This window comes from Dasypus novemcinctus, chromosome 17, assembly GCF_030445035.2.
Source record: "Dasypus novemcinctus isolate mDasNov1 chromosome 17, mDasNov1.1.hap2, whole genome shotgun sequence".
NCBI classification, from domain to species: domain Eukaryota; kingdom Metazoa; phylum Chordata; class Mammalia; order Cingulata; family Dasypodidae; genus Dasypus; species Dasypus novemcinctus.
Window position 1 is genome coordinate 3,159,842 of NC_080689.1, and position 25,034 is coordinate 3,184,875.

General features: G+C 61.3%; 1 protein-coding gene across 1 annotated transcript in view; it reads right to left on the reverse strand.

Moving 5' to 3' along the window:
• KANSL3 (KAT8 regulatory NSL complex subunit 3) overlaps positions 1-21,947 on the reverse strand; it is a 39,998-nt gene extending 18,051 nt beyond the window's left edge. The window contains 4 exon segments of the mRNA XM_058278109.2: positions 9,674-9,859; positions 9,942-10,032; positions 19,082-19,252; positions 21,682-21,947. Coding sequence (XP_058134092.1) covers positions 9,674-9,859; positions 9,942-10,032; positions 19,082-19,252; positions 21,682-21,896 — 663 coding nt within the window. The 5' untranslated portion in view covers positions 21,897-21,947.
• Between the last annotated feature and the right edge of the window lie 3,087 nt (positions 21,948-25,034).

The following is a 25,034-nucleotide window of genomic DNA, read 5'->3' on the forward strand; positions in this document are numbered from 1 at the left end:
ACCTCTTAAAAATTAAGAAAAAAAAAAAAGCAATAAAGATTTTCTTTCATTTTAGGGAAAAACATCCAAAGGTCACTCCCAAATATTTCACTTGGTAAAACACTGGAAATTAGTCTGACAGAAGGGCCAGTCCCTTTTTCATAGCCCGAGGATCAAAATGGAAGCATAAACTCCAACCTCCAGAAAGGCTGGCCAGGTGGCGGCCACCTACTCAGCGCCCAGAAAGCCTGCGGGCAGTCAAAATGGAAGTGTCGCCACCACAATTAAAGCCCCCAAAATCGACTCACTTCACCTATTTTTACTTTAGAAAGCATTCCAACGAGCCCCACTTTTCCAGCACGTTACTTCATCTCTCTGAGCCTAGTTTCCCCACCTACTAAAACCCCCAAAGCATCGTTATGAGGATGAAAGGAGCCATGTGTGTAAAGTGACCAGCACAGCGCCTGGCACAAAGGCAGACGCAGGGAGCAGATGCGGCTCAAACAGTTGAGCCCCAGCCTCCCACACGGGAGGTCCCAAGTTCAGTTCCCAGTGTCTCCTGAAAAAACAAAAACAAACAACAAGCGAAACAAAAAAAAAAAAAAAAAAACCAAACAACTCAGTGAGGCCAGTGTGGCTCAGAGGCTGAGTGCCAGCTTCCCAAACAGGATGGTAAAAGGTCCCAGGTTCAATCCCCACCCCCCCACCCCTGGTGCATCAAAAAAACAAAAACAAAAACAAAAAACACCAAAGCAAACCGTCAATAGATAGGAGAAATGGGAGCTACAGGGAATTATCTGGTTTCCCATCTCAAAACAGATAAACAATGAGTCCGAAAGTTTTGAGGGCATGGCTAGAGGGAAGCTGATGGACATGCAAATTATAGCTGCAAGACAGCCCAGCTTCTTGCAAAGATGACAAACTATGGGGAGAAAAAAGTCAAGAGTGAATTAATCCAAGTTGTTTGAGGCCATTTTCTATTGAAGCAAAACACCCTAAATATTTTAAGGACTTATAAGGATGCTACTGTATTAAATAATCATTTATAGTTACTAGTGGCTTACTAAGCACCAAATTTTGTGCCAAGCACTCTATATAGATTAACTTATAAATATTAAAATAATAATAGTATTTAACTTAAATTAACTAACTTAATTTTCACAAAACCCTCAACAGATATGACTGCTGGCCACGTGAGAGGTGGGGAAGCTGAGGCCAGGTCCAAGGCGACGTGGCTCGAGAGCAGGAGAGCCAAGCGTCCAGGCAGCCTGCGTCCAGGGCTGCCCTGCTGGCTGCAGCCCGGGGCAGGAGCAGGGACCCCAGGAAAACCCAATCACAAAGGAAACGTCTGTGTGTGCAAGAGTATCCAGGTGAAAAACAAAACAAAACAGGGAAATGTGCGCAGGCATTTTGTAACGTTCCACCAAAAAGTACTGAAGTCAAAGCTGCTGTGAAGGCTCACCAGGCCGAGGGGAGACCGTGCCCGGCGCCGCGTGCCAGGGGTGCCTCCTGCACCCTTCTTACACGCCCATGACAGGCCAAGTCCTCTCCCTCACACCTCCCTGAGATGACTCAAACCTCAGGCCAGGGGCTGTGGAGGCGAGGGGTGGACCTGGAGGCTCAGACGTCTGCACCAACAGCGAACCCGCCAGGACTCGTAGCCTCTTACATTATCAGAGCCTGCGTGCTCACGGCCCGGCCACGGCTGGCCCCCACCGCCCGTGGCCAGCCCCCTGCCTGCGTGCTCACGCCCCGGCCACGGCTGGCCACCACCGCCACCCCTGGCCAGCCCCCCGCCTGCGTCCTCGTGCCCCGGCACGGCTGGCTGGCCCCCGCCGCCCCTGGCCAGCCCCTGCCTGCGTGCTCATGCCCCGGCTGCTGCTGACCACCACCGCCACCCCTGGCCAGACCCCGCTGCCCCTGTCCAGCCCCCTGCCTGCGTGCTCACGGCCCGGCCACGGCTGGCCCCCACTGCCCCTGGCCAGCCCCCTGCCTGCGTGCTCACGCCCTGGCCACAGCTGGCCACCACCGCCACCCCTGGCCAGCCCCCCGCCTGCGTGCTCATGCCCCGGCACGGCTGGCCCCCGCCGCCCCTGGCCAGCCCCTGCCTGCGTGCTCATGCCCCGGCTGCTGCTGACCACCACCGCCACCCCTGGCCAGCCCCCTGCCTGCGTGCTCACGGCCCGGCCACGGCTGGCCCCCACTGCCCCTGGCCAGCCCCCTGCCTGCGTGCTCACGCCCCGGCCACAGCTGGCCACCACCGCCACCCCTGGCCAGCCCCCCGCCTGCGTGCTCATGCCCCGGCACGGCTGGCCCCCGCCGCCCCTGGCCAGCCCCTGCCTGCGTGCTCATGCCCCGGCTGCTGCTGACCACCACCGCCACCCCTGGCCAGACCCCGCTGCCCCTGGCCAGCCCCCTGCCTGCGTGCTCACGCCCCGGCCACGGCTGGCCCCCACTGCCCCTGGCCAGCCCCCTGCCTGCGTGCTCACGCCCCGGCCACGGCTGGCCCCCACTGCCCCTGGCCAGCCCCCTGCCTGCGTGCTCACGCCCCGGCCACAGCTGGCCACCACCGCTGCCCCTGGCCAGCCCCCCGCCTGCGTGCTCATGCCCCGGCACGGCTGGCCACCGCCGCCCCTGGCCAGCCCCCCGCCTGCGTGCTCACGCCCCGGCACGGCTGGCCACCACCCGCCACCCCTGGCCAGCCCCCGCCTGCGTGCTCACGCCCCGGCACGGCTGGCCACCACCGCCACCCCTGGCCAGCCCCCGCCTGCGTGCTCACGCCCCGGCACGGCTGGCCCCCCGCCGCCCCTGGCCAGCCCCCCGCCTGCGTGCTCATGCCCCGGCACGGCTGGCCACCACCGCCACCCCTGGCCAGCCCCCGCCTGCGTGCTCACGCCCCGGCACGGCTGGCCCCCGCCGCCCCTGGCCAGCCCCCGCCTGCGTGCTCACGCCCCGGCACGGCTGGCCACCACCGCCCCTGGCCAGCCCCCGCCTGCGTGCTCATGCCCCGGCACGGCTGGCCCCCGCCGCCCCTGGCCAGCCCCTGCCTGCGTGCTCACGCCCCGGCCACAGCTGGCCACCACCGCCGCCCCTGGCCAGCCCCCAGCCTGCGTGCTCATGCCCCGGCACGGCTGGCCCCCGCCGCCCCTGGCCAGCCCCTGCCTGCGTGCTCACGCCCCGGCACGGCTGGCCCCCGCCGCCCCTGGCCAGCCCCCGCCTGCGTGCTCACGCCCCCGGCACGGCTGGCCCCCCGCCGCCCCTGGCCAGCCCCCGCCTGCGTGCTCACGGCCCGGCCACGGCTGGCCCCCCGCCGCCCCTGGCCAGCCCCCCGCCTGCGTGCTCACGCCCCGGCACGGCTGGCCCCCGCCGCCCCTGGCCAGCCCCCGCCTGCGTGCTCACGCCCCGGCACGGCTGGCCCCCGCCGCCCCTGGCCAGCCCCCCGCCTGCGTGCTCACGGCCCGGCACGGCTAGCCCCCGCCGCCCCTGGCCAGCCCCCCGCCTGCGTGCTCATGCCCCGGCCACGGCTGGCCACCACCGCCGCCCCTGGCCAGACCCTGCCTGCGTGCTCATGCCCCGGCTGCTGCTGACCACCACCGCCACCCCTGGCCAGACCCCGCTGCCCCTGGCCAGCCCCCCGCCTGCGTGCTCACGCCCCGGCCACGGCTGGCCCCCACTGCCCCTGGCCAGCCCCCTGCCTGCGTGCTCACGCCCCGGCCACGGCTGGCCACCACCGCCGCCCCTGGCCAGCCCCTGCCTGCGTGCTCATGCCCCGGCTGCTGCTGACCACCACCGCCACCCCTGGCCAGACCCCGCTGCCCCTGGCCAGCCCCCCGCCTGCGTGCTCACGCCCCGGCACGGCTGGCCCCCGCCGCCCCTGGCCAGCCCCCGCCTGCGTGCTCACGGCCCGGCCACGGCTGGCCCCCGCTGCCCCTGGCCAGCCCCCCCGCCTGCGTGCTCACGCCCCGGCACGGCTGGCCCCCGCCGCCCCTGGCCAGCCCCCGCCTGCGTGCTCACGCCCCGGCACGGCTGGCCCCCGCCGCCCCTGGCCAGCCCCCGCCTGCGTGCTCACGCCCCGGCACGGCTGGCCCCCGCCGCCCCTGGCCAGCCCCCGCCTGCGTGCTCACGCCCCGGCACGGCTGGCCCCCGCCGCCCCTGGCCAGCCCCCGCCTGCGTGCTCACGCCCCGGCACGGCTGGCCCCCGCCGCCCCTGGCCAGCCCCCGCCTGCGTGCTCACGCCCCGGCCACGGCTGGCCCCCGCCGCCCCTGGCCAGCCCCCGCCTGCGTGCTCACGCCCCGGCCACAGCTGGCCCCCGCCGCCCCTGGCCAGCCCCGCCTGCGTGCTCACGCCCCGGCACGGCTGGCCCCCGCCGCCCCTGGCCAGCCCCCCCGCCTGCGTGCTCGTGCCCCGGCACGGCTGGCCCCCGCCGCCCCTGGCCAGCCCCTGCCTGCGTGCTCACGCCCCGGCACGGCTGGCCCCCGCTGCCCCTGGCCAGCCCCCCGCCTGCGTGCTCGTGCCCCGGCACGGCTGGCCCCCCGCCGCCCCTGGCCAGCCCCTGCCTGCGTGCTCACGCCCCGGCACGGCTGGCCCCCCGCTGCCCCTGGCCAGCCCCTGCCTGCGTGCTCGTGCCCCGGCACGGCTGGCCCCCGCCGCCCCTGGCCAGCCCCCGCCTGCGTGCTCACGCCCCGGCACGGCTGGCCCCCGCCGCCCCTGGCCAGCCCCCGCCTGCGTGCTCACGCCCCGGCACGGCTGGCCCCCGCCGCCCCTGGCCAGCCCCCGCCTGCGTGCTCACGCCCCGGCACGGCTGGCCCCCGCCGCCCCTGGCCAGCCCCCGCCTGCGTGCTCATGCCCCGGCACGGCTGGCCACCACCGCCACCCCTGGCCAGCCCCCGCCTGCGTGCTCACGCCCCGGCACGGCTGGCCCCCGCCGCCCCTGGCCAGCCCCCCGCCTGCGTGCTCACGCCCCGGCACGGCTGGCCCCCGCCGCCCCTGGCCAGCCCCCCGCCTGCGTGCTCACGCCCCGGCCACAGCTGGCCCCCACTGCCCCTGGCCAGCCCCCCGCCTGCGTGCTCATGCCCCGGCACGGCTGGCCACCACCGCCACCCCTGGCCAGCCCCCTGCCTGCGTGCTCACGCCCCGGCACGGCTGGCCCCCGCCGCCCCTGGCCAGCCCCCGCCTGCGTGCTCACGCCCCGGCACGGCTGGCCCCCCGCCGCCCCTGGCCAGCCCCCGCCTGCGTGCTCATGCCCCGGCACGGCTGGCCACCACCCGCCACCCCTGGCCAGCCCCCCGCCTGCGTGCTCACGCCCCGGCACGGCTGGCCCCCGCCGCCCCTGGCCAGCCCCCGCCTGCGTGCTCACGCCCCGGCCACGGCTGGCCACCACCGCCACCCCTGGCCAGCCCCCCGCCTGCGTGCTCACGCCCCGGCCACGGCTGGCTGGCCCCCGCCGCCCCTGGCCAGCCCCTGCCTGCGTGCTCATGCCCCGGCTGCTGCTGACCACCACCGCCACCCCTGGCCAGACCCCGCTGCCCCTGGCCAGCCCCCTGCCTGCGTGCTCACGGCCCGGCCACGGCTGGCCCCCACTGCCCCTGGCCAGCCCCCTGCCTGCGTGCTCACGCCCCGGCCACGGCTGGCCACCACCCGCCACCCCTGGCCAGCCCCCCGCCTGCGTCCTCGTGCCCCGGCACGGCTGGCTGGCCCCCCGCCGCCCCTGGCCAGCCCCTGCCTGCGTGCTCATGCCCCGGCTGCTGCTGACCACCACCGCCACCCCTGGCCAGACCCCGCTGCCCCTGGCCAGCCCCCGCCTGCGTGCTCACGGCCCAGCCACGGCTGGCCCCCACTGCCCCTGGCCAGCCCCCCGCCTGCGTGCTCACGCCCCGGCACGGCTGGCCCCCGCCGCCCCTGGCCAGCCCCCTGCCTGCGTCCTCGTGCCCCGGCACGGCTGGCCCCCGCCGCCCCTGGCCAGCCCCCCGCCTGCGTCCTCGTGCCCCGGCACGGCTGGCCCCCGCCGCCCCTGGCCAGCCCCCCGCCTGCGTGCTCACGCCCCGGCCACGGCTGGCCCCCGCCGCCCCTGGCCAGCCCCCTGCCTGCGTCCTCGTGCCCCGGCACGGCTGGCCCCCGCCGCCCCCCGCCTGCGTGCTCGTGCCCCGGCACGGCTGGCCCCCGCCGCCCCTGGCCAGCCCCCGCCTGCGTGCTCGTGCCCCGGCACGGCTGGCCCCCGCCGCCCCTGGCCAGCCCCCCGCCTGCGTGCTCACGCCCCGGCACGGCCAGCCCCCGCCTGCGTGCTCACGCCCCGGCACGGCTGGCCCCCGCCGCCCCTGGCCAGCCCCCCGCCTGCGTGCTCATGCCCCGGCCACGGCTGGCCACCACCGCCGCCCCTGGCCAGACCCTGCCTGCGTGCTCATGCCCCGGCTGCTGCTGACCACCACCGCCACCCCTGGCCAGACCCCGCTGCCCCTGGCCAGCCCCCCGCCTGCGTGCTCACGCCCCGGCCACGGCTGGCCCCCACTGCCCCTGGCCAGCCCCCTGCCTGCGTGCTCACGCCCCGGCCACGGCTGGCCACCACCGCCGCCCCTGGCCAGCCCCTGCCTGCGTGCTCATGCCCCGGCTGCTGCTGACCACCACCGCCACCCCTGGCCAGACCCCGCTGCCCCTGGCCAGCCCCCCGCCTGCGTGCTCACGCCCCGGCACGGCTGGCCCCCGCCGCCCCTGGCCAGCCCCCGCCTGCGTGCTCACGGCCCGGCCACGGCTGGCCCCCGCCGCCCCTGGCCAGCCCCCCGCCTGCGTGCTCACGCCCCGGCACGGCTGGCCCCCGCCGCCCCTGGCCAGCCCCCGCCTGCGTGCTCACGCCCCGGCACGGCTGGCCCCCGCCGCCCCTGGCCAGCCCCCGCCTGCGTGCTCACGCCCCGGCACGGCTGGCCCCCGCCGCCCCTGGCCAGCCCCCGCCTGCGTGCTCACGCCCCGGCACGGCTGGCCCCCGCCGCCCCTGGCCAGCCCCCGCCTGCGTGCTCACGCCCCGGCCACGGCTGGCCCCCGCCGCCCCTGGCCAGCCCCCGCCTGCGTGCTCACGCCCCGGCCACAGCTGGCCCCCGCCGCCCCTGGCCAGCCCCGCCTGCGTGCTCACGCCCCGGCACGGCTGGCCCCCGCCGCCCCTGGCCAGCCCCCCGCCTGCGTGCTCGTGCCCCGGCACGGCTGGCCCCCGCCGCCCCTGGCCAGCCCCTGCCTGCGTGCTCACGCCCCGGCACGGCTGGCCCCCGCTGCCCCTGGCCAGCCCCCCGCCTGCGTGCTCGTGCCCCGGCACGGCTGGCCCCCGCCGCCCCTGGCCAGCCCCCCGCCTGCGTGCTCACGCCCCGGCACGGCTGGCCCCCGCTGCCCCTGGCCAGCCCCTGCCTGCGTGCTCGTGCCCCGGCACGGCTGGCCCCCGCCGCCCCTGGCCAGCCCCCGCCTGCGTGCTCACGCCCCGGCACGGCTGGCCCCCGCCGCCCCTGGCCAGCCCCCGCCTGCGTGCTCACGCCCCGGCACGGCTGGCCCCCGCCGCCCCTGGCCAGCCCCCGCCTGCGTGCTCACGCCCCGGCACGGCTGGCCCCCGCCGCCCCTGGCCAGCCCCCGCCTGCGTGCTCATGCCCCGGCACGGCTGGCCACCACCGCCACCCCTGGCCAGCCCCCGCCTGCGTGCTCACGCCCCGGCACGGCTGGCCCCCGCCGCCCCTGGCCAGCCCCCCGCCTGCGTGCTCACGCCCCGGCACGGCTGGCCCCCGCCGCCCCTGGCCAGCCCCCCGCCTGCGTGCTCACGCCCCGGCCACAGCTGGCCCCCACTGCCCCTGGCCAGCCCCCCGCCTGCGTGCTCATGCCCCGGCACGGCTGGCCACCACCGCCACCCCTGGCCAGCCCCCTGCCTGCGTGCTCACGCCCCGGCACGGCTGGCCCCCGCCGCCCCTGGCCAGCCCCCGCCTGCGTGCTCACGCCCCGGCACGGCTGGCCCCCGCCGCCCCTGGCCAGCCCCCGCCTGCGTGCTCATGCCCCGGCACGGCTGGCCACCACCGCCACCCCTGGCCAGCCCCCCGCCTGCGTGCTCACGCCCCGGCACGGCTGGCCCCCGCCGCCCCTGGCCAGCCCCCGCCTGCGTGCTCACGCCCCGGCCACGGCTGGCCACCACCGCCACCCCTGGCCAGCCCCCCGCCTGCGTGCTCACGCCCCGGCCACGGCTGGCTGGCCCCCGCCGCCCCTGGCCAGCCCCTGCCTGCGTGCTCATGCCCCGGCTGCTGCTGACCACCACCGCCACCCCTGGCCAGACCCCGCTGCCCCTGGCCAGCCCCCTGCCTGCGTGCTCACGGCCCGGCCACGGCTGGCCCCCACTGCCCCTGGCCAGCCCCCTGCCTGCGTGCTCACGCCCCGGCCACGGCTGGCCACCACCGCCACCCCTGGCCAGCCCCCCGCCTGCGTCCTCGTGCCCCGGCACGGCTGGCTGGCCCCCGCCGCCCCTGGCCAGCCCCTGCCTGCGTGCTCATGCCCCGGCTGCTGCTGACCACCACCGCCACCCCTGGCCAGACCCCGCTGCCCCTGGCCAGCCCCCGCCTGCGTGCTCACGGCCCAGCCACGGCTGGCCCCCACTGCCCCTGGCCAGCCCCCCGCCTGCGTGCTCACGCCCCGGCACGGCTGGCCCCCGCCGCCCCTGGCCAGCCCCCTGCCTGCGTCCTCGTGCCCCGGCACGGCTGGCCCCCGCCGCCCCTGGCCAGCCCCCCGCCTGCGTCCTCGTGCCCCGGCACGGCTGGCCCCCGCCGCCCCTGGCCAGCCCCCCGCCTGCGTGCTCACGCCCCGGCCACGGCTGGCCCCCGCCGCCCCTGGCCAGCCCCCTGCCTGCGTCCTCGTGCCCCGGCACGGCTGGCCCCCGCCGCCCCCCGCCTGCGTGCTCGTGCCCCGGCACGGCTGGCCCCCGCCGCCCCTGGCCAGCCCCCGCCTGCGTGCTCGTGCCCCGGCACGGCTGGCCCCCCGCCGCCCCTGGCCAGCCCCCCGCCTGCGTGCTCACGCCCCGGCACGGCCAGCCCCCGCCTGCGTGCTCACGCCCCGGCACGGCTGGCCCCCGCCGCCCCTGGCCAGCCCCCCGCCTGCGTGCTCACGCCCCGGCACGGCCAGCCCCCGCCTGCGTGCTCACGCCCCGGCACGGCTGGCCCCCGCCGCCCCTGGCCAGCCCCCGCCTGCGTGCTCACGCCCCGGCACGGCTGGCCCCCGCCGCCCCTGGCCAGCCCCCCGCCTGCGTGCTCACGCCCCGGCACGGCTGGCCCCCGCCGCCCCTGGCCAGCCCCCGCCTGCGTGCTCACGCCCCGGCCACGGCTGGCCCCCGCCGCCCCTGGCCAGCCCCCGCCTGCGTGCTCACGCCCCGGCCACAGCTGGCCCCCGCCGCCCCTGGCCAGCCCCGCCTGCGTGCTCACGCCCCGGCACGGCTGGCCCCCGCCGCCCCTGGCCAGCCCCCCGCCTGCGTGCTCGTGCCCCGGCACGGCTGGCCCCCGCCGCCCCTGGCCAGCCCCTGCCTGCGTGCTCACGCCCCGGCACGGCTGGCCCCCGCCGCCCCTGGCCAGCCCCCGCCTGCGTGCTCGTGCCCCGGCACGGCTGGCCCCCGCCGCCCCTGGCCAGCCCCCGCCTGCGTGCTCGTGCCCCGGCACGGCTGGCCCCCGCCGCCCCTGGCCAGCCCCTGCTTACCTTCCCTTTCAGCGTCTGCAGAGCGTCCAGGTAGGCGGCCAGCATGGGCAGGCTCAGGGTCTCCACCAGGGTGCTGTGCAGCCACTGGGTCAGCTTGGTGTCCCAGCTCACGCTTGCCAGCGCCTGCCGCACTCTCCTTGCACACTTGTCCACAGCCACACGGCGCAGCACTGGCTCGTTGCAGGCCTGGGTGGGCGAAGCGCAAGGCTGCCTCACTGGCAGTGGGGCGGGGGCGGCGAGGCTGCGGCAGGGCAGGCGGGGGCCTTACCCCCTCGTTGGCCAGGCGGGCCAGGCGGTCAGACTGCAAGGCTTTGAGGACCTTGTTGAACAGCTTGCTCTGGGCCATCGTCCAGCCAGTCCTAGGAGGGAACGCCGAGAATTCAAGTCCAAGGCTGGTCCACGCCGCGCACACACGGCGTCTCCGGAGTGTGCCGGCTTCTCCTGCCGTCTAAAGGGGCAGAACTCGCCCAGCTGAACCTGAGACCACTAAGCTAAAGCACGAGACCTGGGCGCTGGTCCCAGCCCGGCCAGGTCCCCTCAGCACCCACGGGAACACGCCGGCCAGGCCGGGAGGAAGTCTCTACAGTGCAGCAAAGCTCATCACTCACCCGAGCGCGGTAACAGCCCCACCAGCAGAGAAACGGATGGCATCACGGCATTTATTTGAATTGTGCATGTTTTATATTTCACACCAAAAGCAGGCAGGATCAGAAAGCACTCGAGTGTACTAAAGCCTCAGACGAAGGTAAGAGGCCTCTTTAAACTAGCCATAAGAACAAAGATGTAACAGAAACAGAACTGACCAAGTAGCTAGTCACCTACTCGCCAATATCCACCCAATACTAATGTCTTTCCTTCCCCCCCCTTTCTTTTGCGCTTTTCTATATAGCACACAATTAGCACATTTATTTTGCACGGCCTGCTCCATCTAAGTTGGCACTGTATTATCCCAGCACGACACTCGTGCCTTGCTCAGGGATGGGCTGACTTTCTTCTCCAGCTCAGCTCTCAAATCCTCGCGACTGGAAACCCTGCCCCGCTGCTCTCCACTTGCCCCCTCATCCAGCTCAGGCCTGCAGCTTCCAAGGCCTGCTCCACCCCAAAAACTTTAATTACTCTGCTACCTCAGCCCTGGCAGTAAACCTCCTAGACATACTAAGGAAAGGCACAGAAGGTGCTCAATTAATACTTGCTTTCCAATCCTCTCTGCCAAATAATAAGTGGATGATATGTCTTTCAAAAATTTAAGTGGATGCTACACCCCGACGGAATCCTGGAATGAGCTCAAGGCAGCAATTCAAGTAAGTAAGGATGAAATCAGTAAGTGGTGCTGAGCCAGCCAACTAGCCAATGGAAAAATCTGGAAATTTTCAGAAAAATCTTCAAATCTGGATCCCTCCCTACATAGCACTCTATACTAAAATAAATTTCATATAGAATAAAAACTTAAATATTAAAAAGTAAACTATTGAAGCACTAGACACTGATTTAAATATATACTTTCACACACACACAGGCACGCACACATATCCATCTTGGAATGAAGAAGGTCTTTCTAAGTAGACTTAAAACCTAGACACCAGATAAGGTAAAGAGAGGTGCATGTAATTACTTAAAAACTTCAAACTTCTGTGAAGGAAAAAAATCACACACAAACCCACCATGCTATGGCAAAACAGCGGCCATGTCATTAAAATAGAAAAAGCCTCCAGAAAATTAATAAGAAAAAACAAAATACTCAAAAACAATGGGCAAAGAACATAAGCAGTTCTCACACACATGAAATAAAGTAGAAACAGCCAACCCTAGTTCAAAATTAAATAAGGCAAGGTAAGATATTTTCACCTATCAAATAGGTGTGTGTGAGGGAGTAACACAGACACCTCCACAGCGCGGATGGGAAGGCAGCCTTTCGGAAAGTCAGTCTGGCAGGATCAATGGAAACACCCATGCCAGGGCACTCCGCCAAGCGTCCAGGCCCCTTCTCCGACCTCAGCAGTGCCTCCTACCCCTTCCTCCCTCTCCCTAATGCCACGCTGCTGCCTTCCTGGCCTTCCTGACTCCCCCTTTAAGTGCGGCCCCCACCCCTACCTGCAGCAGCTCCCTCTCCAGCCCCAGCTCCAGCACCACTCGCGCCGTCCCCGGACGGCAGGTGCCAGTGTGGAGACCTGGGGCAGCCGTGCTGCCTGCCAGTGACGGCGGAGGCTGCGCACGTGCAGCCAGGCCCGCCCCACGTGGCCACCACGTGGCCTTACTGCGGGGTGAGCAGCAGAGGGGGGCGACACTGGCTCCTGCTTCCCACGAGGCCACGTCCCCACCCACAAGGTGCCCTCAGGGCTACAGTCATCTCCTTAAGCTGGTGGAGGACAAACCACCCACCCTTCCCATCCACTCCCCCACTATCCCCAGGCCCCTGAAAAGGCAGGAAGATAAGGGCCCGACTTCCTCCTCCTGTAAAATAAAAGCCGCACCTGCACTTGCACCTGAGACCAGGGAGGGCACAGTCCTCGGTTCTGTGGGACTGGTCTTTACCTTACTTCCCCCTATTCTCCTGCCTTCATTCCCGCTACTACTTCGCGGGGATGCAGTCAGTTTTCGCTCTGGTTCGATTTTCGCAGAGCCTGCAGGCTTGGTGGCCGGTGCGGAAGCACTGCCTCCCTCCACCTGGGGCTCGGGGCGGCTCAGCCTGCTGGGACCAGCCCCTCCAGCCCACTGGCCCGTAATCTCTTCTTTTTCCTTCCCATTAATTAGAGGCACAACACCCTCACGTGGAAAGCATCTCTCTCCTGCACGGTGACCCTCAGACGGGCCTGGGATTGGCGGGCTGGGGACAGAGGGTGCTCCCCAGAGCACCTGGAGATGTCTCAGGTGCGACAGGGGCCTCCTTCCAGATGAACACACTTCTTGGGTTTGAACGGTTTTAAGGTGCTCCTCTACTGGTGGGCTTGTGTCTCTTTACTGCTCTCACCAACAGAGCTGCACCCGCCGGCCCTCGCTTCCCCTCCAGCACAGACACACTAATCATGTGTGCCCTGCAGCTCTGCTGGACACACCTCTCGAAGTGCAAAGGAAAGATCAAAGGTTGCCTGTGTTAAAAGTTTTAACTTTCCAGTTCTGTGAAAACAGTAGTATATAAAGAACTTACAACAGGAAGCAGATTTGGCTCAATGGATACAGCGTCCGTCTACCACATGGGAGGTCCTGGGTTCAAACCCAGGGTCTCCTTGACCCGTGTGGAGCTGGCCCATGTGCAGTGCTGATGCGTGCAAGGAGCGCCATGCCATACAGGAGTGTCCCCCATGTAGGGGAGCCCCACGGTCAAGGAGTGCACCCATAAGGAGAGACACCCCACACGAAAAAAGTGCAGCCTGCCCAGGAGTGGCTTCGCACACAGGGAGCTGATGCAGGAAGATGACACAGCAAAAAGAGACACAGGTTCCCAGTGCAGCTGACAATATAAGCGGACATAGAACACACAGTGAATGGACACAGAAAGCCAACAACTGGGGGGGGGAGGGAGAAATAAAATTTAAAAAACAAGTCTTTAAAAAAAAAAAAAAAAAGAACATACAACATTGTGAAAATCACCTTCTACTGCAACCTCACCAGATCAGTAATGCTCATTTATAATCAACCAGGCTATTAAGCAATGAATGTGATTTCTTTTTTTTTTTTTTTTAAAGATTTATTTATTTAATTCCCCCCCTCCCTTGGTTGTCTGTTCTTGGTGTCTATTTGCTGCGTCTTGTTTCTTTGTCCGCTTTTGTCGTCATCAGCGGCACGGGAAGTGTGGGCGGCGCCATTCCTGGGCAGGCTGCACTTTCTTTTCACGCTGGGCGGCTTTCCTCACGGGCGCACTCCTTGCGCGTGGGGCTCCCCCACGCGGGGGACACCCTTGTGTGGCACGGCACTCCTTGCGCGCATCAGCACTGCGCATGGGCCAGCTCCACACGGGTCAAGGAGGCCCGGGGTTTGAACCGCGGACCTCCCATGTGGTAGACGGACGCCCTAACCACTGGGCCAAAGTCCGTTTCCCTGAATGTGATTTCTTTAGGCTCCACAACCATTCTTATGCTTTCTCAAAGCCTACTTACATGTTTCCAACTTTAATTCCAAGAGAGAATGAGGTATAATTTATTTATGAGGCATCAACGGTATTTCCAAAATTATCTAGTTCTTCACATAACAACAGGATGTTTTCTGTATTTGTTTTCTTACTCTATATTTATTCTGAAACCCAAAATGACGGGAGCTAGGAAAATGACGGTGAACAAAGGGGAGGTGGGAAGGGGAAGAAAGCCACTTAAAAATGACCATCATACACCAATAACTGCTAAAATCCAGTTACAAAACCACAATGCTGAGAGTCCAAAATCCTAGAAAAAGTTTTTAGGATTGTTGCTACACATATAATGAAGTGATTCCAAGAAATGAAACTTAATCTCTGTATTTTGTCAGCTTCGTGGGAGGGAGGAAAATTAAGTGGGCAGAAAAAAAAAAGATCTAACCCAAGATTAAGATAAAGAGCATCCAAAAGATATAATTAAGGAAAAACTTAAAACAGGAGACAGAATTTTAAATACAAGTCCAAACAGCCAGATGGCTGGTGGGAACTGTGGTGAGTCAGTTTTCCTGAGCGCACATGCCTTTTCTTCGTCTCAGCTGAGGTCAGGTCCGTGCGCTGGCTGAACCTCAAGGCCAGCCTGACTCTGGCTCATACTGTTTATTCCAAGCAGCCCACTTTCCCTCGCTCCCTTGAAAGGGCAGATGTTTTCAAAGGCGACAGGTCTTCCTCGGGTACTGCCTCAAGGGGGACCAAGTCAGGGCTAACAACTAAAGGATTTTTTAAAAATCAGGAGATCAAACAGGAGACAAAAGACACCAGAGGGACTAAATAGGCCTTACTTTTGAGACGGGATAGGTCACATCTTTCTTTCACAAATTATAAAACTAATCTGTTTAAACACTAGAAGGAAGAGAGGGAGGGAAGGAAAAAGAGAGGGAAGCAAAGGCAGATAGAAAGAGGGAAAGAAAAAGAAAAAAAAGAAAATATCTTGGACTCAAGTTCAAACATCCAACATCAGGTTTATACAGGGATACATACCGTATTGAGAGAGATAATTAGGCAACATTTAGAAAAGAGGAATGTTTTTTGTTTGGTTTAGTTTTGAGCTGGAATTCAGAAGTCCTGGTTTCTAAGGTACGACGGCCTGTCTCACCACACTAGCTTCTTTCACTGAAATGCTGGAAATGTCCTACAATCCATATGAGCAATGTCAGGAATAGTTTATTAAAATGTCCTTCAAAAGCTGGGCGTCCGGTGAATCCCGGCTTTGGCCAGCACCTTGGTCCAGCCTCAGCAGAACTCCCCACCACGTGCCTGGCATGCAGACTCAGGAACAGTCATCTAGGGCCCTGACAGCGACTGTTTGAGAGCAGGTGGGACATTCAATCACAGCTATTCAGCCCAGAAGCTGTACCGTAGAAGCAGCCAGCAACAATACGTAAACAAATAGGTACAACTGCGTTCCAGTAAATTTGATTTATGGACACTGAAATGTGAATTTCATGTGTCACAAAATACTATTCTTCTTTTGATTTTTTTTTTCAATGACGTAAAAATGTAAAAACCATTCTTAGCTCAGGGGTCATATGAAAACAAGGATCGGACCGGATTTGGCCCATGGGCCACCATTTACCAACCCCTGATCCAGACAATTAAATCAGGCAGAGAGAGATAATTAAACTATTTCTTTTTTTTTTTTTAAAGATTTATTTATTTATTTAATTTCCCCCCCTCCCCTGGTTGTCTGTTCTTGGTGTCTATTTGCTGCATCTTGTTTCTTTGTTGGGCGGCGCCATTCCTCGGCAGGCTGCTCTTTCTTTTCACGCTGGGCGGCTTTCCTCACGGGCGCACTCCTTGCGCGTGGGGCTCCCCTACGCGGGGGACACCCTTGCGTGGCACGGCACTCCTTGCGCGCATCAGCACTGCGCATGGCCAGCTCCACACGGGTCAAGGAGGCCCGGGGTTTGAACCGCGGACCTCCCATATGGTAGACGGACGCCCTAATCACTGGGCCAAAGTCCGTTTCCCTAATTAAACTATTTCACTGAATAGCAACCACTACTAGAGAAAGTCACTTTGTGTGTGTGTGTTAATTTTCTAAACACACTAAGTTATCTGAAGGCAGTTTCTACCTAACAAAGGAAATTAAGTTTCTGGCCCCCTAGATGGAGAGAGAACAGTAAGCTCCCTGGGGAAAAACACAGAGCTCTAGCACATGGAGCTCCTGCTGTGGGAAACTGTAATTTACCTGAAAGGAAGCTGCAACGTAACAGCCCGGTCAAGGGAAAGAACGGCCACAGGATGACTACCATCAGAGCAGAGGCAAAGGCGAGCTCCAAGGAGGTCAAAGCCCAGAATTTGGGGAGTCATAAAATGGTGACCTCTGGAGCTAAAGCTAATAAATATCATCAAATAATTAAATTAGCTATGTGCAAAAGTGACCTACCTGAGGAGATGGTTTGTAAGCCCGTTGCTAATGAGAGAAGGACGCCTCCAAAATCTCACCAGACTCTAAAACACAAATTATCTGAGATAAACTGAGCTCTAAATAATCGTATCAAGCTGTGGCATGTCACAACAGAAGGATGGAGGTCGTGAGGAGACTAGAGAAGGACAAGACAAAGGGAAGAGTCTGTCAGTGCCTCTCTGCATGCCTGAGCAGTGGAGGGGTGTCCGGCTCCCCACTCTCTACGCACTTAGCCACGTGCGCAAGAGAACCGCTGCCCAGGCTTTCCTACCAGGAAAGCAACACTCTGGCCGGGCTGCTCCACGGCCGGCCTCTGCTTTGCAGTTACCTCTCTCCTTATAAATTAAGAGACTGGTATGCTTAGGTGTTATTTGATACTTTGATAAGCATCAGTAGTCGCCCAAAGCCTCCTGACCACGCTCTGGAGTGAACTGATAAAAAAGGCATGCAGTTCTCCCAGACAGTTTCTAAAATTACAAACGAGGCTAAGGCGCTGAGCGGGGCAGTGCCCGTGCGCGGCCCCCCCTCGGTCTGGCCCCCCGGCTGCCTCTTAAAGCACCGAGAGCCTGGTCACGAGCCCTGGGCTCTGAGTCCGCTGTCTGGTTGAACAAATCCCTGCACCATCGCTGCCTATTTAAGTTCTCTTAAACTGAGTGCAGGTTCTTCATCTGTAAAATAGAGAAGAGGGAGGCCTACACCTCGGAGTCACTGTGACAATGAACAGACAGGATGCGTGTGATGAATCGCCTAGCACAGTGCCTGGCATCCAGAACGCGCTCCACAAACGGGAGATCTTTTGGCTACTGCCGTTGTTGTAAACTATGAACTGCAACAAGGGCGACTGCTGAATCCCTGGTCTTCATTCGAGCAGAGCTTTCCTCTTCATCTGAAGCTCTAGGGAATGCCTTTCCCCCCTGAATTCCAATCCCAGACCCCAAGCACCTTCTCACAGGCCTGCAGCCGAGGCGCACCGCTGCCCGCCTTCGACAGCTGCTCTCACAACTACACACACACACCTGCTCGACCTCCTCTGCCACTTCAGCCAGAAGCAAACAGAAAGGTGCCCAATGCCCCCACCTTGCCGACGCTTCTTCCCACCAAACTTCTTCTCTCTCCCATTTTAATAAAATAAGGGCTCTCCTACGTTACAGCAAGTTCACAGCATACCTATTTCTGATGTAATGATTTTAGCTTTCCCTTGCACATAGTAGATACAAATAAAGAGCTGTGAGGGAAACGCAAACTCAAACTACAATGTGATACCACCTCCTACCCACTAGACCGGTTATAATACTACTACTAAAAAAAGGGGGCAGAAAATCAGTGTGGAGATCTTGAAACCCTATACAGAGCTGGTAGGGATGTAAAATGGGGCAGCCACTGTGGAAACAGTCTAGCAATTCCTCAAAAAGTTGAACTCAGTCATCATATGACTTAGGCAATTCTACTCCAGGAAAAACAAAAGCATATATTCACACAAAACCTTACACACGAACGTTCAAAGCAGCACTATTTGCAACAGCCCCAAAGTAGGAATAAACCAAATGTCCATTTAAATGACTGACAGATCAACAAAAATGACACAGTCATACAGTGGAATATTATCCAGCCATAAAAAGGAACGCAGTACTAATACATGGTATGACATGGACGGACCTTGAAACGTGCTAAATCAAGAGAGCTGCAAACAAAAGACCACTGACTGTATGATTCCTTTCATATGAAGCATCCAGAGGAGGCAAATCTCTAGGCAGAAAGCAGACGGGTGGTCCTCAGGAAAGGCGTGTGTGCAGGGAAAAAACGGGGACTGACTGCTAAGGGATACTGGGTTTCTTTCCGGGGTGATAAAAGTGTTCTCAAATTGGTCGTGGTGATAGTTGCACAATGCTGTGAACATACAAACACCACTTAACTGCCCTTGTTCAGTAAGTGCTTTTTGTTTTTTTTTTTTAATTTGTTTAATTCATTTTTTAAAAATATTACATTAAAAAAATATGAGGTCCCATTCAACCCCACCGCCCCCACCCCACCACTACCCCCACAGCAATACTCTCTCTCATCATCATGTCACATCCATTGCATCTGGTAAGTACATCTCTGGGCATCGCTGCGCCTCATGGTCAATGGTCCACATCGTAGCCCATACTCTCCCACGTTCCATCCAGTGGGCCCTGGGAGGATCTACAATGTCCAGTAATTGTCCCTGCAGCACCACCCAGGACAACTCCAAGTCCCAAAAACGCCTCCACATCTCATCTCTCGGTAAGTGCTTTGTATGGTATCTAAACTAGCTCATATGAAAGAAATAAAAGGTAGGTAAAGAAATGTATGCTTGCCAAATGAGCGACCAATGACCTAGAGAGAAGTGCCAAGGCCCCTGGGGGCAGTAAGAAGCAGGGAAACAAAATGAGCCAGCAAAGGGATGAAAAAAGGCTTCCCTGTTCTGAAAAGCCGGAGCTGTAAAAAGTCACTTGAAACAAGCAGTTAGCTTTGCACGACTCTAGAACGTTTCCCTTACCTCGTCTATGCAGCATATCAACACAGTAGCTCACAAATGCACACTGAGTGTTTATTCATTTTTGTAGTCTGGGGACCCCTACCTCATAACTTAAACCCTAATAGCAACAGAGCTTGTCACACCTGTGAAAGTAGTTTGTGTACTTGGTCAACAAGCCTCTATTGTGTGCCTACTATGTGCCAGGCAGTGTCCTAAGGAGCTCACGACACACACAGAGAGTCAGAAGGGCATTCTGACCTGCAGGGCTACGGCTGGCACAAGGGCCCAAGAAGTGCCCTTCGACGAGGATGCCAGGAGAGGAGAATGGCAGGGTGGGAGCCTCAGCCCCAACGGCCAGCCCACCTGAGAAGCACCTACCTGTTGACATGCTCCTCCCAGTCCTCAGGTGGGGGGGGCGCGTCCGCGTCGGTCCTGGCGAAGATGACGTGCCGCTCACACTCGTTCATCACGCTTCGTGCCTTCTGATTGTCATAGAGCGGCACAGGGGTTGACGTGACCGTCTCCACATCGATGGGGACGTCTGATTCACTGTGAACAGGAGGGGATGTAGGACCGGGCCACACATGCCTCACCACACAGGTGTCCAAGGGTCATCTGGGGCCCACAGATGTCTCTTTGATACAGTCGGCCTTAAATTATGCCTAAGCACAGTATGTCCACAAGGACGTCAGACCCAGGGCTGACTTTCTCACACCTGCCTGCACCTCTGCCCTCTCAGACAGGCTGGTAGGTGCTAGAGGATTACAAAGTCGTTTTAAAATAAAGACAAACAAAAAGTAGATGACAAACAGAAAGCTACCAAAAAAAAAAAAGACTATTTCAAAGGCAAATAGTTGATCGTCCAGACCTGTGCTGCCAGCATTGTAGCCGAAAGTGCCACGTACCTCTCTAAATGTCAGTGTAAGGCTGTAAAAATGAAACAAAACGCAGACTTCAGTCAGATTTCAACTGTTCGACAGACACGCGGCGAGCAGCAAGGGTGCTGGACAGCACAGGGAGAGAGAACATGTCTATCGCGGCAGAGTTCCGTTGGATGGCATTGGCCTGAGCTTCCGTTTATTCACGGCAACCTTCCCTCCCGTTAGCAAGTCAAGTGGTAGCTAGCTCCAGGCTGGCCTAAGACAAAGCGCTTCCAGCAAAGCAGGCACCTTACCACCCAGGTGACGCCCGAAGGCGTTTTCCTATTTTAAAGTGACATTAGTGACATTCTAGTGTCTCGAGGGTCCTTCCCCTTCTCATGGGCCACTGCACCAACTCTCCTTGTCACTGTCCCTGAAGTACCACTCCAATCAAACCAGTCTACCAGTGGCCTACCAAACATCACTTGAACTTCTGACCTCCGTGATCTTACTGTAGCCGTTCCCATCGACCAGAATAATTACGTCATCACGAAATGAAGTGGAATAATAAGCAGCTAGACTCCGTGGTGCGCAAAAGAGCTGATTATCTTCTCTGGGCTAGACACTGGGCTAAGCACTTTGAAATCTATGCTCAAACTCTAGATTTCACCAGCCCACCCCCCCTCCAATTCATGGACCACCACTCACTCAGTGGCTCAACTCAGAAACCTGAGTCATCCTCATTTCGCCTTTCCCCTTAAACCTGCCCCTTTCTAATTCAGCACAGCAGGTCCCACTGGCTCTCCTTGTGAACCGCCCCTCAAGGCCAGGCATTCTCTCCACTCGCACTACCCCTGCCCTTATCACAGTCTCTGGCTGGGACCATCCCAGCCACCTCCCAGCTGGTCTTCTGAATTCCACTCCCACACCCCTAAGATCTACTTAACGAAAATCCACAGGGATCTTTTTAAAGTACAAATCGGATCCCTAGCTTAAAAGCCTTCAATGCCTTCTTACCGTTCTTGCAATCAGGCTCCTATCTGGGGTGGTCTCTGCCCACTACTCCCCTACCTTCCGCTTACGCCCCCCTGCAACCAGATTCCAGCCACACTGGACGTCAACAGCCTGAGGACATGCTCAACTCGGACTCGGAGGGCCTACATCCCGAGACAGAGCCTGTTTTCAAAAGAGAGGAAATAACTGTCCAAGTACTGATCTGACCAAGCACATAGAATGTCACTTTAAGAAAAGGTCATGAGGCATGGGCACAGGAGTTCCAATGTAAGCAAGAAGAAAACAATCCATCGCTCAAAGAAAAAGATTCCAATTCTATCTAAAGGAGCTTTCCAATTACCACCTAGGGTTATGCCAGATTATTCTCTAAAGTTACAGACCTGCTCCCCTAAACAACCAAAAAAAAAAAAAATGGGGGCCAAGGAAATCCTGCTCTCACTGGGAAATGAATGCAATTTTTAAAAAATCACTTTTAAAAAATCACTTTTCTGCACATGCTGAAAACCCACATACTCATCATGGTCAGTAAGTGTCCACGGAGGGTCTAAAGAAGGAAAACACGAGACCCCTCTCCTCCAACAAACCTAAAACCTGGGCTCGAGGAGAGACATTAAGTCAGATTAAAAAAAAAAAATCAAAAAAGTTTACAAAATTATGGTTTTTTAAAATGATGGTCATCAAAGCACAACACCATCCACAAGTCTTGCATAAGAAATCAAAACCCCTTGAAGTCTCAAAAGAATTGCCAAACACGCTCATTTCGGCCGAACCTAACTGCATCGCATCTCGGGTAGGAAATTTACGAAAGGGATCTTTTTACAAGTTTATATAAAACTAAACTGATGAAAAAAAGGAGGCCGGCTGAAAAACATACTCGGACCCGGGAAGGGCTGAGGCGGGCCCGCGGGTGGCAGTTCTCTGCAGAGGCTCCCGCGAGCGAAAGCCAGGGAAGGCGGGCCGGCCCCCGCCGCCGGCCGAGCGCGCGGGGCTGCGCGCCCCACTCCAGCCCCCGGCTCCACCGCCCGCGCCGGGCCTCTCCCCGCCCGGCCCGGGCCCCGGGCCCTCGGGGCCTCCCCCGGGCGCCCCCCGCGCGCGGCGACTCACAGGGCGCCGTCGTGCTGCCGCCGCGGCGTGACGAAGAGCGTGCGCGCGGGCCGCGCGCTGCTGGCGTCGGGGTGCGCGCTCCAGGGCTTGGCGTAGCTGTGGTCCAGGAAGACCAGGTCCAGCTCGCGCTCGTGCACCGACAGCTGGAGCAGCAGCGACGTGCCCATGCGCCGCGCCGACGTCTGGAAGTCGCGGTCCCCGCCGCGGTGCGCCATGGCCGCCGGGCCGCCTGCGGCGGGAGGTGCGCTCCAGGCCCCGCCCCGAGCCCGCGCAACCGCCGCCCGCGCCGCGCAGCCGCGCGCGCCCGCCGCCACGCGGGCCCCCGGCGCGCCCCGGGCCCCCGAGGCGGCCCCGGCCCAGGCGCCCGGGCCGCGGGGCGCCGGCCGCCCCCGCCGCCCCCGGGCCCGCCGCGCCGCCCCCGGCCCCCGGCCGAGCCCGCCGCCCCCGCGGGCCTCCCCGCTCACCGCCCTCGCCGGCCGCGCGCTCACCCGGGCCGCGCCCCAGTGCGCGTGCGCGCCCCCGCCCGGCTCGGCGCGCCGCGGCGCCGAGGAAACCGCGGAGCGGATCGCCGGCGGGGGAGGAGGCGCGGGAAACCGGAAAACCCGGGCCGGAGCGGTTCTCCCGACCGGCGAGAGGCGGCGATGGGGCGCGCTCGGGTTCCGAGCGCCAAGGCCCGCCGGCGCCCGCCCTCCCGCTCCTCGGGTGTTCATCTGGGAAGGGGAGGGCACGATGGGGGACTGGCCGTGGCGGCGCGCTGCCCGCACGCCAGTTGCTCCCAGGCGCCGTTCCTGGGCACCCCGGAGGCGGGCGGGGCGCGGGGGAAGGGGGCGGGGAGGGGGCGGGGCGCGGGGGGAAGGGGGCGGGGCGCGGGGAAGGGGCGGGGGGAAGGGGGCGGGGGGGAAGGGGGCGGGGCGCGCAGCGGGGATACGCGCTGGCGGATTCTCTAGGTAAGAAGCATTTATGCAGAGATCTGCAGAGCGCGGGGGTCCCGTAGGAGAGAACTCCAGGGCAAGGTCCTGCCCCTGGGGAGCGTAAAGAATAAAGAGAATGATCCGTCTTTGTCTTTCACACCTGGCAGTATATTGGGTTTCCTTTCTGAAGAACTTTTGCTACTGAGAGTTTCAACTATGGCTGGGGAGGAGCACTTGTGCGGGGTGTCATTGGTGGGGGGCAAATAGTTGGGAGGGAGTTCTCCGGGGCATATATATAGGGTACTTAGAAAGGTTTGGATATTTTCATAGTGGTTTCAGTTGGAAACGACAGATGAGAGAGAGCTGAGTTCCTGACCAGGGGAGCTCTATCATATTCCCCAATGGAACAACAACAGTCCCCCAAGTGCAATGGCAAACACCAATAAAGATGGATGGTCCAACGATGAGCCCTTGATACCGATGGCTCCGATTATGAGCCTGTGTGCCTGAAATATGAACTTGACCTGTAGCTGTGGGGTGCCTAAGAGTTACCTCCTGAGAGCCTCCATGTTGCTCAAATGTGGCCACTCTTTAAGCCCAACTCAGCATGTAGATGCAGTGCCTTCCCCCAGCGTGGGACGTGAGTCCCGGGGATGAGCCTCCCTGGCACCGAGGGATTACTACCAAGCACCAGCTGAAGATGTAACTACAAAAAGACCATGAACAAAGAGGTCAACTCAGACCGGCAGGATATCTCAGCCTACGTGTACTATCAGGTGTTAAAAACTGCTTTTTGACTTTGGATAAGAAGGGGGAAATGGAAAGGACAAGTGAGTGAACTGTCCCTATCACGGCCAGGCCCTGGGCCTTAGCAGACTTGCAGCTCCTACCCTCTGGTTTCTTGGACTTACCCTGGCCAGCTGACAGGGAGGTGAAGAGGGTCAACCACCACACCAGGGAGCCAAGAGTGCCTACAGCTGCAAGCAGAAGAATTGCATCCATCATCCATGTGGAATCTAAACCCCCTCTTGATGTAGAGGGGGACTGGACATAGCCATCCCAGGTCCACAAGATGGAGGAATAGAGTATGGATTAGAGTGGACTTACTGGAGTTCTGCTGGGGAACTATTGTGATTAGTAAGGGAAGAGATTGTAGTAGTGATGTGGAGAGGGTGGCCACGGTGGCTGCTGATGGTCAGGAGAGGGAAGAAGAGATATGGTGTGGGGGCATTTTCAGGATTTGGAGTTGTCCTAGGTGGTGCTACAGGGACAGATGCTGGACATTGTGTGTCCTGCTGTGGCCCACTGGGTGGACTGGGGAGAGTGTGGACTACAATGTGGACCACTGTCCATGTGCTGCAGCGGTGCTCCAGAATGTATTCGCCGGGTGCAGTGGTTGTGCCACAATGATGGAAGAGTTTGTTGATGTGGGAGGGGTGGCGTGAGTGGGGTGGGGGGTATATGGCGACCTCATATTTTTTTTAATGTAACGTTTAAAAGAAAATAAAGGAAAAAAAATAAAGCAACCAGGCATGATACTGGGAAAAAAAAAAAAGAATAAAGAGAAGGCCGTCAATTCAGGGGGGCACTCCACGTGGGGACCCCAGCTCTGACACATGACCTGCTAGCCCTGGGACCCCAGCAAGACCCCGAGGGACCTGGCCCCAGCGGCTCCTCACCTGCCTGGATGCTTCAGAGCTGCTGGGAGAAAGAAACACAGTGAGGGAGCTGACAAGGACACAAATTTCAGGGTACAGGTCATTGTCATGGCCAGGAGCCCCAGGTGCTCCCGGAGAAGGATTTCCTGACCAGGGGCTCTCTAGGACCAGGCTGTCACCGGCAGAGGGACTGGAAAGAAGAAGGGTCCATGCATAGGTGCCAAATGGGCCAAATATGACACAATATCATCTTTTTTGGCTTGCATGTCATTTGTTTTAATTTTTATTAAGTTGCAAACATTTTTTTAAAGATTTATTTTATTTCTCCCCCCTCCTCATTGTTTGCGTTCCCTGTCTGATCTCTGTTCATTGTCTGCTCTGTGTTTGCTCGTCTTCTTTTTAGGAGGCACTGAGAACTGAACCTGGGAACTCCCATGTGGGAGGGGGGCGCACAATCGCTTGAGCCACCTCCATTGCCTGCTTGTTGTGTCTCTCATTGTGTTTCCTCATTGCATCATCTTGTTGTGCCAGCTCACTGTGCTAGCTCATTGCATCAGGTCGCTGCCTTGTTCGTCTTCTTTAGGAACTAAGCCTGGGACCTCCCATGTGGTATGTGGGCGCCCACCTGCTTGAGCCACATCCCTAGTTGCAAACATTTTAAACCTGAGAAATTTCAGGTAAAATTCTAGGTTTCCAGATTCTCTTGAAAAATTGGAGGCTGGGGCTGCACAGGATGAACTCACCTTCCTGCATGTCCCAGGGCAGGCACGTGACCTCGCTCTGT